The sequence below is a fragment of the Falco biarmicus genome, chromosome 2 (genome assembly GCF_023638135.1).
Source record: "Falco biarmicus isolate bFalBia1 chromosome 2, bFalBia1.pri, whole genome shotgun sequence".
Taxonomy (NCBI): domain Eukaryota; kingdom Metazoa; phylum Chordata; class Aves; order Falconiformes; family Falconidae; genus Falco; species Falco biarmicus.
Window position 1 is genome coordinate 81,627,088 of NC_079289.1, and position 15,847 is coordinate 81,642,934.

At 39.9% G+C, this 15,847-nt stretch overlaps 1 protein-coding gene across 1 annotated transcript; it reads left to right on the forward strand.

Annotated features, from left to right (window-relative positions):
- Positions 1-1,792: 1,792 nt before the first annotated feature.
- On the forward strand, positions 1,793-15,075 carry FUNDC1 (FUN14 domain containing 1). Its single transcript, XM_056329695.1, has 5 exons — positions 1,793-1,952; positions 3,962-4,118; positions 6,013-6,088; positions 12,785-12,913; positions 14,431-15,075. The coding sequence occupies exons 1-5, from the start codon at positions 1,922-1,924 to the stop codon at positions 14,506-14,508; spliced, it is 471 nt and encodes a 156-aa protein (XP_056185670.1). The 5' UTR covers positions 1,793-1,921; the 3' UTR covers positions 14,509-15,075.
- The last annotated feature ends 772 nt before the right edge of the window (positions 15,076-15,847 follow it).

Here is a 15,847-nt window from a genome sequence, read left to right on the forward strand (position 1 = left end):
TTTGCAACTGCCTCAACAGTTGTGAAACTGGAAACAGCCAGCAAGTCTGTCTGTGGTAGCCAAAGCACCTTCCTCGTTCTCCTGGCCAGGAGGAGATCATCTGCTACGGCAACTGGTACCATGCATGCACACACTCAGGTACAAACCCAGACCAACAACAATGAAGAAGACCCAAAATACCTAGATAATGGGAACCTTTTCTAGAGATACCACGGATGAGTTACCTGGGTTGCCTTTTGTCCGGTCTTGGCATCACGAAGGAAGCCAGCAAAGCAGCTTTTTTAGTGTTATTAGCATACTTCCTTCCACTGTTAGTTATAAGGACTGCATAACACTCTCCAAAGTTGTTTGGTTTTTTTTTTAACAAACTGCTAGTGTTAGAAAAAAGATTGCAAATCATTTAGTAGTAAAAGTCAACAAGCTTTTTGTTATTATTGGGAAATGAATAAAAAAAAAAATTTATGCTTAAACATGAAAAGTCCAAAGATGTTAGGTGTTTGTCAAAACAAATCATGGGAGACACATTTGTGTCCATACAAAAATAGATTTATTGAAAATCTTAAGGAAAATAGTATGTTCTGCCTGTTGTGCTATCACCTGCTTATCACGATGGCCAATGTTTGTAATAAAAATGTTAATAACCAAACCACTATTTCGTACACTAACTTTGAATTTTATACACCAACTTCAATGTCAAGGCTGATTTAAGAAGTACCTTTACACAGAAGTTTTTCTTGATTCTTTTTTTGCGTGTCTGTTAAAGTTAGTGTAATTAAGGGGTTGATGAGAATCTTAAGTGCTTAGTCTGCATGTTGCACGGGTCTTGCTCCAGAAAAAATAGCTGTATGATACGGGAAAAAGTGGGTTTGTTTTCATTATAATTGCCCATCTTGTGCATTGGCAGCATGAGTTCAAATGAGAAACAGTAAACCTTTTTAAATCGTATGTTTCCCATTTTCTGTTATTATTCATAATAATTGAACCCTCTTGCTTTCTTGATGCTCATATTGCCGCAATGTTCCTGAAGCTGTACATTCTGTATGGTACCCCTAAGTTACGGCTATAAAGGTTGTACAGAGCTGCACACAAAAAAAACCAAAATAAAAGCAGTAAAACGCAATAGCGTGGCCTTCAGCCCGCCAGGCCACCACCGGCAGCACCCACTGCTACAAGCAGGGAGGGAGTACAGGGCGCCAGGAGATCCCGAGCTTCATCTTTTGAAACGTTCCACGGCTCACATTGATGTCACCTTGGCTCTTTGAGGCGCCTGGGCTCTTCCTTCCCGGTTGCTCATTTTTAGGGGCGTTGAGCGCCCCCGGCACGGCGACGCGCGGTCCTAACCGGCCCAGCTACGGCCGCGGGCGGCCCCTTGTCCAGCCGCGACCCCTGCCACCCCCGCTTCTCGCCCGCGGCAACGGCCACCCTGAGGCGTCCTGCGGCCCGCACGGCTATCACCGGGCTGAGCCGGGCCCGCCGCCCAGGCCAGAAGCCCCAGGCCCCGACCGTCCGGGCCGCCACGGCGGCGGGAGCGCCGCACCATGGGCCCGCGGCCTGCCCGGCCGGGTTCGGGGGGACGGGCCCCGCCGCCGAGGCGCTGCCCGCGGACAAACCCGGCCCCGCCGCGCCCCCCCTCCACGGCCCCCCGGGAACTGCCGCCCCAGCACCCTCCGCGGCACCGGGGGACACGCGCTGCCCGCGCCGCCGCCACGGGGAACAGCTCCCGGGCGCCCCTCGCGCTGCCGCGGGGGGAGGGGCGGGGAGGGCGGCGGGCGCACGCGCGCTGTGGCCCCGCGGCCGCAGAGGGGGCGGCGCCGCGGCGGAGGGGGAGCGCGGAGCGGCGCGGGGCGGGCGGCGCAGAGCGGCCCGCGGGGGGCGGAGCGAGGCGGCCCCGGGCCCGGCTCCGCTGTCAACACCGGCCAACATGGCGGCGCGGAGGCCCCGCGCCGCCTCAGGTCAGTGGGCGCCCCGCGGGCCCGGGCGCGTCCGCAGCGACGCATCCTGTACCGTCCCCTGGCGGGAGAGGGGAGGAGGCGCGGCGCGGCGGCCGCCCTTCCTCTCGGGGGCGAGGGGCAGCCCGGTCCCGGTGCCGGCGCCCGGGGGCGGGGGAGGGATGGCCCGGGCTCTGCCCCTCCCCCGTCCCCGTCGTGTCGCCCCCCCCCCTCGCCGCTCGCGCGGCCGGTGGGGGAGGGGAGGGGACGGGCGGGGCGCCTGCGCGCCAGGTTGTTGTCGTTGGCTCGTCCCGGGGGGAGGCGGGGCTGAGCCCTCGGCGGGGCGCGGGGGGAGCGGGAGCGCCTTGCCGCACCGCACCGCGGCCGTGCGAGCGCCGCCCTCCTGCACGGGCAGGGCCCGGCGGCCGGGACAGCCAGCGCAGCCCAGCCCAGCCCAGCCCTGTCCCGCGGGGAGGGGGCGGCGGCCACCCGCGGAAGGTGCGCTCGCGTTATCTTTTTCCACGCGACGCGTTACACTTGTGTGAGTTTTGATCCGAGCCATACTAATGAAGGGGCAGAATCAGCTGACGCTCTGTGACAACCTGTTTGTTTTCCTCCACTTAAAGCAGCTGAACAGTTTGCGCTTGATACCTTAAAGCTGGAAGGGCCATTCAGTACCTTCTGAGCATTATGGGCCTTGCTATTTATGTTCTAGTACTCAGGAACACTTAGGTGATAATAAAGGGAAATAATTCATATCTACGTGTGTATTTCTTGCATTCTCTAACTTTTACCCATACTTGTAGTAATACTTTAAAAACAGCTGCTGAAATTCTTAATCAAATGTTACATATCTGCAGTCTCACTTTATAATTCTAGGAAGTAATTCAACTTCTCTTCCTCTCTGGAATCACCCAGTATCATTGCTGAACTTACATTTCACATTAAATCTATTTAACCAAAGTAGACTTTAGTTCATTTATGTGTGTCCATAGAACTATGATAATGCTTTTAAAATATTTTTCTTTAAAAATTTTCAAGCCATCTCTTCGCTTTGATGTCTGAGTATACATGGTATTTAGGTTCTCTAACTTGGAGTTGCAGGATGCCTATTTTGAAAATTTGATGGAATTGTACTGCAAATATGGAGCTTCATGGAAGTCCCAGCTTCATCTATTTCACCTGTTGTGGAAAAGCAGCAGAAGTGTCTCTTCTTGGCTTATTAGTGTATGCTAGTGTGTAGCCCTCTGAGGAAAACACTAGGCTAGAGGTTCTCAGTCTTTCAAAGTTTTAGTCTGTCCAGTGGAGATGTGTGAGCTCTTTCATAAGTTTGACGTGTTTCACATTGCTTAAGATCATAAAAGACATTGTAGTAGGTCAGATGAAAGCCCAGCATCCTGTGTCCGAAAGCCATTGGCTGCAGGGTGATCTAAGAAAGATTTAACAGGGTAAGCAGGTATTGTTACTTTCTCAGAATGTTTGTAATGTTTTTCAGCCCAGGACCTCATTAGCCATGGTTAAGATGTTTGTATCTGACAACCTTTGGCAGATCATTTGGGTCCATCTCCCCCTCTTTAATTTCTTCTGTTGTTATTTGGAGTCCACATCAGCTTTTGGTATCTACAGCATCCTGCGGCCAGCTGTTCCACAGGTTAACTCGGGCTTCCAGCAGGGGCTTGCTTTTTTTGTGTTGAACAAGCTACCTGCTGGTTTCATCCAATACATCTTAGTTCCTGTATTTGAACAGGTAGGAGATCCCTGTTCACCTTTTCTGTGCCAGTCATGGATTTTATAGATTTTATTTCCCCCTGTGGTCTTCTCTTCCTTACCTTGAACATTATGGCATAAAATCTCAAAATTCTTTATTCTTTGAGCTGCTGGATCATAGGTAGCCTGTATGCTGCAATTTAAACCATTGGATTAGCCAGTTAATACCATAACCAATTCTGTTAACGTTTGGTTTTTTTACATAAATTGTTAATTTACTGTATAACTGAGAAAATTACTTCTTTTTGTTTTGTTTTTCTTTTAAGAGCATGAAAGTGACGATGATTCCTATGAAGTGTTGGATTTAACAGAATATGCACGTCGTCACCATTGGTGGAATCGTGTGTTTGGCCGGAATTCAGGACCAATTGTAGAAAAATACTCTGTAGCTACTCAGATTGTGATGGGTGGTGTGACTGGCTGGTGAGTGAGCATCACTTTTTGTAACTGTCCTAGACATTTTACTGTGTTAAGAAGATCCCTTTCCAAGGCTATTTGTATCCTCTCTAACAGGATTTCATTTATCATTGATCAAGATTATCCATGTGTGAACAATTTCTTAATTCATTACTCTTGACTTATCATTCTGAAGTGTTTTGTAGTATTGGTAAAACACCATTTATTCATACCAGTTACTGTGAAAAGGATTTAGGGAAATGTCAAGAGCTTTAAAAATACAAGGAATAAATGGAAAATTACTGCATATAGCTTTTGTTTGTATGGAAAAGCTTATTTCCTTGCCAGTATAGATTTATAAATCTAGTTATGATATTATGGCTAAGACATACTTTATAAGTAAAAGAAATGAGAAAGGAAAAAAATTGTGGCAGAGTATACTTTTCATTAAGAGCCCCATTTCATAGAGACTTTTTTTTGCCTCTAAATTCAGCTGGAGCCATTTTGTACAAATTAAGTCTGCTCTCATGTTAACTGGAGAGAGATACCACAGCATAGTTGTGCTAAAATAGTTCATGGTGAAAGCTAGATAGTACAGATAAGAACTTAAACTGGAAAATATGGCCACAGCCGTAGCAGTTATGTCAAGGTATTTGTTATTCATGCAATGTCTCTATTCTAGTACTCTTAAAAAAATGTTAAGTACAGTGAAAAACAGCATTATAGTAGCAGAGTGACTTTTAAAATGGAATTATGCAAGATTTGGAAGGTGAAATAGACCAAAAATGAAATTGTCACGTCCAGGCTCAGCACAGCTTTGAGGAGTGTAGGCTTAGCTTTCAGTCTGATTTTTTGGGGTTGTTTTTATTTTGTTTGTTTTTTGCCTCTGTAGCCTTAATATTATTTTTAGAAGTTAGATGTGTATACATAAACTCTGAAGCTTCCAGGGAATAGTTCATCTGGCATCCATAAAAACTGGCTTCTTGAAAGCTGGAAACTGTGTTTCAGTATCTGTAGATGTATATACCTCTCTATGCATTTCATGTATATAAATACGAATTTACTTTTCATGTGCAGGGGGGGAGAAAATTTCCCTCTGTGTGTGGGCCGGGGGTGGCAGGGGGGCAGGTCAGACACCAGCAGAGTTGTCCAGGGAAGTTGTGGAACCATTAGCCTTGGAAAAACTCAGCGCTTGCCCAAGTTAGGACCCTGAGCAACCTGATTTAGCTTGGAGGCTGGATTGGACTTTGCAGGTGGCCCAGTTTTGGGTAGGCAGCTGGACTAGATGACCTCCAGAGGTCCCTTCCTGCCCAAACTATTCTATATCAATATCTGTGCAGCTCTGTGTTTGATATGAGAGGGGAGACTGCAAACAAGATAATTAATTTTCTGGCTGCCTTGATCCCATTAAAAATAGACTGAGGCCATGTCCCAGTAGAGGGGCCCCTCTGATTTTTAAGTGTTGTGGTAAGGATGTATCTTCTTTTTACCTGAGATACTTAAGTTATGGGTCGTGTAGTTAATATAAATGATGGTAGAATATATTTACCTTTTGGTAATTACCATTTGGGAACTGTTATAGTGGCACTTTCATATTACTACATTGTGCTTTATTAACATGCTACATTTAATAGGAGCATACAGCTTTTCTGTGCAGACGAGGTCTGGAGATCTCAATCTTACTTTAAAGGGGCCATCAGACAGCCACGAATTAGCAACCATTACTCATGTTGACTTGTGTTAGGTATTCTTAATTATTGTTTGTATTAAATATTCTGATTTTGAAATTTTAAAATGTGAAATGATACAGTTGCTTTGTTAAATTAAAAATAATAATAGTTGTAGTTGGGAATTTTAGAGTGTGGCATTTTTCAGCAGACAACTTCATTGGACTGGGTTTTTTTTGTTTTGTTCTCCTAAGGTGTGCGGGATTTTTGTTCCAGAAAGTCGGAAAGCTTGCAGCAACTGCAGTAGGTGGTGGCTTTCTTCTGCTTCAAGTATGTAGCATTTCATGCTTTCTAAGTTGGCAAATATTATTTACTAAACAATAGGAAAAACACAGCTGTTGGGTAAAATTTAATTAGGAAGGCTTCTTATCTACTTCATCTTTTTAGTCTTATCAGTCAAAAACTTACATTTCAGCTGTAATATTGTGTACAAAAGACACAGTTCTAAAAAATGAATGGTGAATCAGAATCTACACTGTCCTGTAAAATAGTTTGTAGTAAGCCAAAAGAAACCGGTGTGCAGAAGCTGAGATGCTGTATGTGATTCACTGTTGTCACATCAGAGGAATTTCCTGTAAACCTGTGGTTAGGGAGATAAGGAATTTAAGCTGAGTTTATATTAAACAGGTTTGAGAATTTTATCAGTGCTTTAGAAGAAGTAGGCTTCTTTGGCAGTTGCTTGGAACACTTGCTGTGGTCCCATTATGAAGCCGTGTTTTTGTCTTTTCTCCCCATGCTGTACTATACTAGTTATATCTGTTGAACCTCTGAAGCTTTGCTGATTTCTGATAGCATCGTTGCATTCCTCTGTTCAGTTGGATTTCACATCCAAAAATTTTTAATGATGTTCCCTGGCACGACCATTTCCATTTTTCATCAGGTATTGTGGTATGGGGAGGACATATTTCCAAAAAGCCTTTAAATTAGATGATGAAACTTTTAAGTGATGGAGAATTTCACATACCCTTCTGTAAGATGCCAAGTAATTCTTAATTTTTTTACTGGCATTTTTTCATGTTTTAATGCCCATGAGCTTGTCATTTTTCCTCAAATCATTCCAGAGGAAGTAGACCGGTGCCTACTTAGGTTCAATCATATACCATTTTTTGAGACAGGCTGTTAAAGATACATATTTTTTTAATTTATTTAATCTTTTCAGCATCACCCTGGAGGATTTCTGAAAGGTGTATCCCACTTCCAGTTACTCCTTTGATTGTAATGGCTGTTGCAGTCAACCAGTGATCTGGAAGATTTGGGTAGTACCTGTGATTGTTGCTGCATAATGCATCAAAACATCACAGCTGTGTGAAGTACTCTTAACTTTCTTCATAATCATGTTCGCTACTGGGTTTAGGTTTGGTTTGGGTTTTTTTTTAAGCCACGTGCTAAACTTACAACATAGAACTGCAGCAGTCTGTGTGAGAGTGTGGACTCCTGGAACTATTTGGTTTAAGTTTTCAACAAATACGAAGTGTATTTTATTTTGAGTTACTCAAAAGCAATGGAAATGCATCCACAATGCAAAAAGTCAAAGAGAAATAGTTTCGATACGAAGCTTTACAGTAGTAGCATTCATTCCACTTCACCATTGTACATTGATGACCTTTTTGAATCTGGAAATCACTGGTTATTGGGCTTGTACCTGAACATAGGGATGAATTTTACAAGGGTGCTGAATCTGAAATAGTTAAGACCATACAGATGTAAATTTTTGGCAAGATGCGCTATGCCAGCAAATGAATCAATGTGATGGAGTACTTTGGACGTCTTTAGCCCATAATGTGTATTTCTGGATCATGACGGAAGAATTAATCATTTATTGAGGTATATATATACACACGCACAGTGGATCTTGAAGTACTTGTCACCTCTTTCATCCAGTTGACTTTAGGATCTGAATACCTCTTCCTGTGTTGTGTGCCACTGGTCTTAATTCTTTTAATGACAATTCTAACCTAAGTATGACTGAAGAGCCTACAGAACGGTGGGCTGGCATCCAGGGGTAGCAGGTAGAGAATGTTGCCTGCAGGTACCTTCATTAGTACTTCCAACTACAGAAAGCTGAAAAGTTAAAACTAAGACCTGTAGAGAAAGGAGACTAGAAATTGTTTAAAACACATTACTTGCGCAGTGTTTTTGCTTGTTGAGCTGTGATGCTTGGAGAGCTTTCCGTTACATAAAACTTATTTGTCATGTGTTTGAGTGTCTGATTTCTTAGTTGATCTCATTTACAGTGTATCTGAAAAGAGATACTATTCATGAGAAAAAGTGAGTTTCATATTTTGAGTTGTCGATATCTTTAATTAAGTAAGACCACATTCTCTTGGAAGGGAATGAGGTAAATGCCGTGGTCTTTCTTTTTAATTCAGAATGTTTTGCATTTTAAAGGTGAGTCATAAATTCTATAGTGTAATTACATTTCCGTAGTCTTTAATTTTTTCATTTAAAGATCACACATTGTAAATTTAATTTCCATATGAATACATGTTCAGCACTTCCCCTGAGTGGGCAGAGTCGCATTTCAGCACATGACTAGAAACTTCCTTTTTATCTGTAGATTTATCTGAAGTTGCAGATTTCATTCAACTGCTGATTGCACTATTGACATTGTAATTGTGTGCTAAAACAAAAACTACAGAAGGCAAAAGTCTTGTCTAAAGCCCATTCAGTGAATCATTTCAGTCGTGAAATTAAAAAAAAAATGTATTTTTTTCTTCAGCATGTAATGACTTTTCAAAAAATCTAGTAGCAAACTGAAAGCAATACGTTTCTGGAGTGTCAGTTTGTACAAGAAGCAAAAAAGATTTGTCAGATTTTTGTAAGTGATCTAAAAGGTTTTCAGTCTTAATACAGATTAAATGAAAAGTAGTCTGAGGAAGAGAATAAAAATGATATTAAAGAATTTTCATAGTCTCAAAATGAAGATCTATTATCACATCTTTGATCAAATTAAGCTGTTGAAATATCCAGCACAATTAGCTATCCTTTTTATTGAAATAGATGTAGTTTTTCAAATATGCTGGTATGAGAGCAATATCCATATACTGTATTAAGGAAAATATAATTCATTTCTCATAACAAGTACAGAATTTTCCTTGGATAACTTCTGTTTTATACAGCACAGTTCAGTGAAATCCTGAAGAGCAGGGAAGTGTGAACTCACGTGGTTCTGCTATAATGAAGTGGTTAAAAGCAGTTGCTCTTAATGAGTGCCTGTTCTCTCTTCTGTGTTTTTAAACTCCTGTATCCTTAATAGTGGTTTCATTGCTTTTTGCTCTGCAGTCTGCGTAAAAATTACAAGTTTTTCCATTGTGTGTTGACTATTATTTAATCATAAAATTGTGGGGGGGGTCAGTTATTTGTGCTTTCACTAATATATTTTGCCTCATCCTGTTAATATACAATTGATTCAATGCTTCATTAAATTATCTTCTGACTTAAAAAAAGTAAATTTTTGAAAACAACACAAGAGGCAAGATAAATGCTAAAATATCCTTGGCTGTATCTCGTAGAGTAGTTTGTTGATACCATGCCATGATGATGATGATGATGTGGCATTTCAGTGAAGTGTGGAGAGAACAACATGCTTCTAGGGGTGGGGACTTAATAAGAAAGAGTTGTATTCAGTTTTGCCTTGAACATCCCACTTGACAGTTGATGTGTGCAGACTTTGAGGGAACATTCTGTGGAACAGCCAAAGCAAATGGTAGTTGGAAGTTGACCTTTTAAAGAAATACCGTATTTCTGGCAGGTTTTGACATGAAATGGAGGGGTATGGTTTCTCTGTCTTTGTAAATTGGAGTAGTTTCAGTGGTTACAGTGGAGCTGTGCTAGCAGATGACGGCTGAAGATACAGCCTCTGCAGTTTAACTCTTACAAAAAAAGGTTGTGTCATTTCTCAGTCCCTCATTTTCTTTATGTATTGAAGTTAGAGACTTGTCAGATCTGTTCCGGAAACTGGTTGAGTGTGATGGGGGTTGCTACCTATCTAAATACCAGAAGATACTTAAAAGTGCGCATGGTTTCTGTGTGCTACACAAGCAGCTGAGCACAGGGAGCTCACGTGTATCTTCTGGGCTTAGTTGGACTTTTTTTTAGTATGAGAGATTTTTGTCTTTGAGGAAATTAAGACTCTTTTGTCCCGTCTTGCCATATAAAAGTTTTACTCTTAAACATTTTTTGCTCGTTAGTCTTAATACTGTTTCACAATAACAAAGTGCTAGCATACCTCTCCAGTATCACTCCCAAAATGACATCTTCCCATCCAGATTCTCTCTTGAAAGATGCACTTATTTTTAGTATTCCTGCAATGATATATTTTTCAATTGCCTTTTTGGAAAAAATGAATTCTTTTTTTCAACAGTTTTGGAAGGTCTTGAACAAAAATAAATTTTACTAATGTGATACATGAGAGAGAGATGCATGTATATAATATATATTATGCCATTATCATATGTACTTCTATAGATAGATTTCTGTATATACAGAAATAGATGTACCCCACCCCCATGTCTTTTTAAGAGACGTGATCTCTATGTGTAGACTTAGATGACTCGTTATCTTAAGTATGGAACTGATAATGGAGTGTTATTTTAGTTTGTTATTGTAGGGGCTGGGTTTAAGAATACTAGTGAACTTTTAAGAAATTGTGTTTATGTAAATTTACTGTTGTAAGCAAATAATTTTTTTATGATGTATTAGGGTCTAAAAATTGAAAGCTGTCTCACCAGCATTTGAGTCCGGTGGGATTATTTCTGCGCTTGTATACGAAGTTATGTAATTAGTAGGATTGCAGCCAAAGCCAATACGACGCAGGCTCTGACTATCACTGCAGTGAAGTACAACATTTTTTTTCTTCTCAGTTATAGATCTTACATTGAAAACATTGATCTCTGTTGCTTATGTGTACAAATGCTCAAAAGCAGAACTTAAGATCTCTGCTGCTAAGTTCAGGGAGAAAAGTATAATTTTTATTGTGTACACTGGAGTTTTGGTACAAACTGAAGTTGTAACTACTGCAGAGCTAAACAGAACTTAATTAAAAAATTATGCCTCATCTTTGTACTGTATGGATAACTGAGCTAATTAAACTAGTCTTAATGAAATACTTCCTTTAAAGTCCTTTTACTTAGATTTTTTTTTTTTTAATGAGCAAGCAAATATATTAACATTTCATACATTTTGTTGACTGGGTAGATCAGTCCATATTTACTTTTCAGTTTTATGAGTTAGAAGGCACTAACTTAATGTTTGGGCCTTTTTGAAATTCTTGTAATAATGTTAAATTCATAAAAGAAAAATTGCCCCAGTGTACAGCCTTTTCTGTTCCTGGTATGTCATCCAGTGACTGGATGTGCAACTAGTACAGCTTTAAAACCAGTTTTATGTTTTCATACTGTATAATAGACAGTCGTTAATTAGCTATCCCTGCATAAACACCGGTGCCCCTCTGGATAAATGGTTTTACAATAGGCAGTCAAGGTCAATGAATCCGTTACGAATATAGTAACTTAATTTTGCATTTGTCCAGTTAATTGGTTTTTTTAAATCTTGTGCAAAGATGGAAACTGAAATTTACTTTCTTACATAGGTGGTCTTTTAGGAGCTTTGTTTTGAATTCAGACAAAATCTGTCTGAGACTTTTTTCATTTTAGTCTTTCAGGATCGTGAAATTCTTATTTGTGGTAAGGTATCTTGCTTACTTATTGTGGCTGTAGTAAAACAAGCTAGATGGTCTACGTTTAGTTATATGGTATGTGAAAGTCAAAATTCAGTACCAGTAAGCAGTATGAAACATTTCTTTTTATGTCAAACCTAATAAATTGTATATTTAAATGTGTTCCGTGAAAGTTCATCATCTGTGACTTTGATTTACCAATTGTACTGTTTCCATAGAACACTGTTACATAAGTGACGTAAATTTGCCAAACATGACTTTAAGAAGGACCTGAGAAATCTCACTCTTTATGAAGAACTTTTGGTATAACAGTCATTTACCCTGTAAAGTCAGTGGTCTGTATCTATCAGTCTTAGCAGTTAAATAAGCAGTAATCGTTAGTTTTGGGGGTTTTCCTTCTCTCTGGTTTTTTTTTCCCAACCAGTGAGTTGTTTAACTGTTCTCTAGAGCATGCAGTAATTGCCTGATTGTTTTGGGGTTTTTTTAAGCTGTGATCTTATAAACATTTAAATATTTATTTCTTTTGTGAATTGTCTTAAAGAAATTGGTCAGATTGTCAGTGTTGGTCAAGTAACAGAACATCTTACTTGTTTCCAGGATCAAATCTTAGTAACAGAAATAAGGCAAAATCTCATGGATGTTTAAGCATTTTGGGAGTTCAAGTGTAAATTGGTATGAACAATCCCCCAAAACTTACTCATTTTGCTGATGTTACAGAACTTGTGCTGTACCCAGGCCATGTTATTTTTCTACTCACTGGCTTTGTGTTGTAGAAAGTATGAGAATTCTCTTGTATCTAATACTTTTTTGTTGGACACTTTAAATGATGTAGGGCAAAATAAGGGGTTTCAGTATTTCTAAGGATGATTCTGATTAGCCCCAGATACCTTCTCACAAATCAGAATTCCACAATTCTGAAAGAAGCTGAAATTAAAGAGTTTTTTCATTGTTGTCCTATGATTGTGGTTTTCTTACAAGTAAAGTTACCGTAAATGCTGAAGGAAAAACATTTTTATTTAAACCTTTTATAGCTGAAAAATAGAGAATGGGTAAAATTAACGAGAGTCTACTGAACTTTGCTGTTGCTTGTTCTAATTGGAACTGCTGTTACTGTGGAAAATATTAGTGTTTGAAGCAGTGTACCTGCTATAACTGAACAATCTCTTTTCCTGTATCTGTAACTATAAAAAAACCCTACACACCCCTCCAACTTTGTAGGCACTAAGAAACTGTATTTTGACTTGTAAAATGTTAACGACAATTGTACTAAATACCCTTTATTTTCCTAGATCGCTAGTCATAGTGGATATGTACAAGTTGACTGGAAGAGAGTTGAAAAAGATGTAAACAAAGCAAAAAAACAGTTAAAAAAACGTGCAAATAAGGCAGCACCGGAAATCAATACTTTAATTGAAGAGGTAAGCCTAAGGTGATAAACTCTTTTCTACCAGCCAGTTTTTCTTACCTTCAGCTGCAGGTGATGATTAATTGAAAATGCAGGTGCAAAACTGGAAGGCATCAGAAATACTCTGGCTGTATTATTTTATTAAAAGTTATCAGATTTGTCTCTCTTTTATTCATTTAGCATTCTATTTTTTCACTCTTAAAGATGACACAAACACTTCAAAGTTAATGCATTTCTACAGCTGATACGGCTTAGGGACTGCCACTGACTTTGCCATTTAGTCTGTGTGGATTCTTGGCTAGCAAGAAAGCCAGTGGGGTCATGACACAGTAAAAAGTTGAAGATACTGTGGTTAAAACATGGTGGCTACAAAGACAAAAGACAAATTTTCTTAGACTGCTGATAACAGAATTACTTGGTTGTACAAGACTGACCTTTCTTTCTGAATAAAAGCTAGGACTACTTCGTAACTAGAGTTGCGGTTTTTATCTCATTTTTATACAGTTCCAAGAATGTCTGTCTGTGGAATCTGTCAGTTATGTACTACATTGAAAAGAGGTAGCCTGTGATACTGATGAGTGTCACTGGGGCTATTTTGTTCTGTTGTTTGAAGACTTTAATTATTTGGTCTTTGGGGTTTTTTTAAAAGTACGTTTAGCCTTTTCCACATATTTTCACACTTCATACAGGCCATCTAAGCTGCTTTCTTAGTGACTGTGAATCCTGGCTTGGAAGATGCTGCAGACAGTGTAACAGCAGCCACACTGACACACTCAGATGTAACCTGTATGGAGTTGCACAGAGGCTGATAACAATTACGTTACATTTTAATGTGAATATGAAGTGGAAGTTGGAGAGATGGTTTTCTAGCTTATTCTAGCTTTTTCTTTTTTCTCATATTTTATTACTTTCTTCTAATTGTGTATTAATAGCTTATCTGAAGTGTTTGAAGTGGAGGATTTATGAAATGGCACGTTTGATATACCGTGTTATACTCTGCTATTACTTCATGAGACACTGTACACAAATGTCATTATACCTGAGTGTTTCTTGTAGAAAGAAGTTGTTGGGAAACTGGCTGATAATGGAGTGAAGTATATTTCTTTTCCAGTGATCTAGTCTTCCAAAAAACAGTTGGTTTGTTTTTAAACGTTTTTCATGTGATTAAAATTGAAGTCATGGTGGTGCTTATGCTTTTTTGCCAAGGGAGTTTGTAAAACATCTGTCTTGTTTTAAGCAAAACAAGAGTGGTATTGGCATGAAATTGCTATGACAGTTCCTCTGTATTTTGACTTTGAAAATACTAACTGTATTTTAAATATATTGTTAAAGACAGCTGAGTCTCAGTTTTCACTCCCTTGGTGCCAGCAGTTGCCACCTAGCTTTATATGTTTTTAAACACATTGCTTTCCCCTGCACCCCTCTCCCTAATTTTAGTATTCTTGTTTCCAGGCACTTGTGATTAAGTATTAAATGCTACAATCGGACACAACTAACTCAGTTCTTTACAAGTATTATTTTTCTTCTCAGTCAACAGAATTTATCAAACAAAACATCGTGGTGTCCGGCGGATTTGTTGGAGGTTTTTTGTTAGGCCTGGCATCCTAAGGACCTGAATCGTCTATTCCTGATGGCATTCATGTCGGCAAAGAACGGTTGTGGTGACAGGCTGTCTGTAAGCAGTGTGCGTCACTGGTCCTTCCAGAGCAAGACGAGTGGACTAGCTAGACAACTTGGAAGCTTTTACATTTCAGGCTTTTGCCTCTTGAAGCTTGGCAAAACTAGAATTTGCTGAAAAACTGTGCAGTGCTCATTATAGCATTTCTGGGCAAAACTGGTTCATCTTCATCATGACTCTTTTTATGTATGACCTTTCAAGATCTAGCATTTTTTAAAATGTTAATTCTTGGAATATAGATATGTAGCCATACTGTAAGAAAGAAAGCTCCATTTCTATGTTTTCAGTTAAATACTGTTTATTTTAAAAGTATTTTTCTTCATGCTGTAGTAGATAGTATCAATGACTACATAATGTATATGATACTGTAATTTCAGCCTCATGGCTGTCCAGGTTCTTTAGAAGTCACTGCAATAATGATCAATCTGTAATACCTTTTTACAGAGTATTAAGTAACAAAGAATCATGAGCTTATTAAAGATGAAAATTAACTTTGACTCTGTCCTTTGTGTACACAGAAAATAAGAAAGCCTCGTGTTCATAGCTTGCAAGCATCTGGTACAAATGTTTGCAGAGATGCTTGTGATACTTGTGTGCTAAGTAAATGTATGTATGTTATTTTTCCCAGATGTGTAGATATGCGTAAACTCATTGATAAAACTGTACTACACAGATAATCATTGCAAGCGCATACTCCACAGCTATCTGACGCTGAATTGTTTTGCGTTCAGTAAACCGTGGAGGTCGTTTCAGATTTCAGTAGTTGGCGAGGTGAAGAGATGAGGCTTCTGCCTGAGCACTTCGCAAAGGCTGGTACTTTGTAGGGCTCGACAGGGTGTCAGCACAATGTGCCTGCGATGAACTGAAGGCTGCTCTTGCAGCCCATTTTAGCTGGAAATGATACTCGCTTTCATATTCACCTCTGTTGCCACTGTGTTCTCCCTAACTTAGACACAGTTTTTTGGATTTTTTTTACAGTTGTCACTTAATTTGACTTTCACTGTCTAGGGTGCCAGCTATGGAAAAATGAGGGTACAGATTGGCTTCAGTTAGCTTATTGGAAGAGTGCCTATATCTTCTGAAGTCTGGGAAAGCAAATGGGACTTAATCTGCTCAATGTGTTTGCTGCCTCTGCCTTTGATGGATCAAAGCAGGAAGTGGATTCTAAAGGAGGTTGGAGGCATAATTGTGGGTGGGCTGGAAAATTTACCCTCAAGTAGGTTTTTAAGGTAGTTTTGGTAATTTGTTACTAGGTTATTCTAAAGAAGT

Excerpts from the sequence above, each read along its gene's own strand:
- FUNDC1 (XM_056329695.1), top strand. The coding sequence starts at position 1,922 with ATGGCGGCGCGGAGGCCCCGCGCCGCCTCAG. Across the intron at positions 4,119-6,012 it reads ATGGGTGGTGTGACTGGCTG|GTGTGCGGGATTTTTGTTCC; the intron begins GTGAGTGAGCAT and ends TGTTCTCCTAAG. Across the intron at positions 12,914-14,430 it reads TCAATACTTTAATTGAAGAG|TCAACAGAATTTATCAAACA; the intron begins GTAAGCCTAAGG and ends TTTTCTTCTCAG.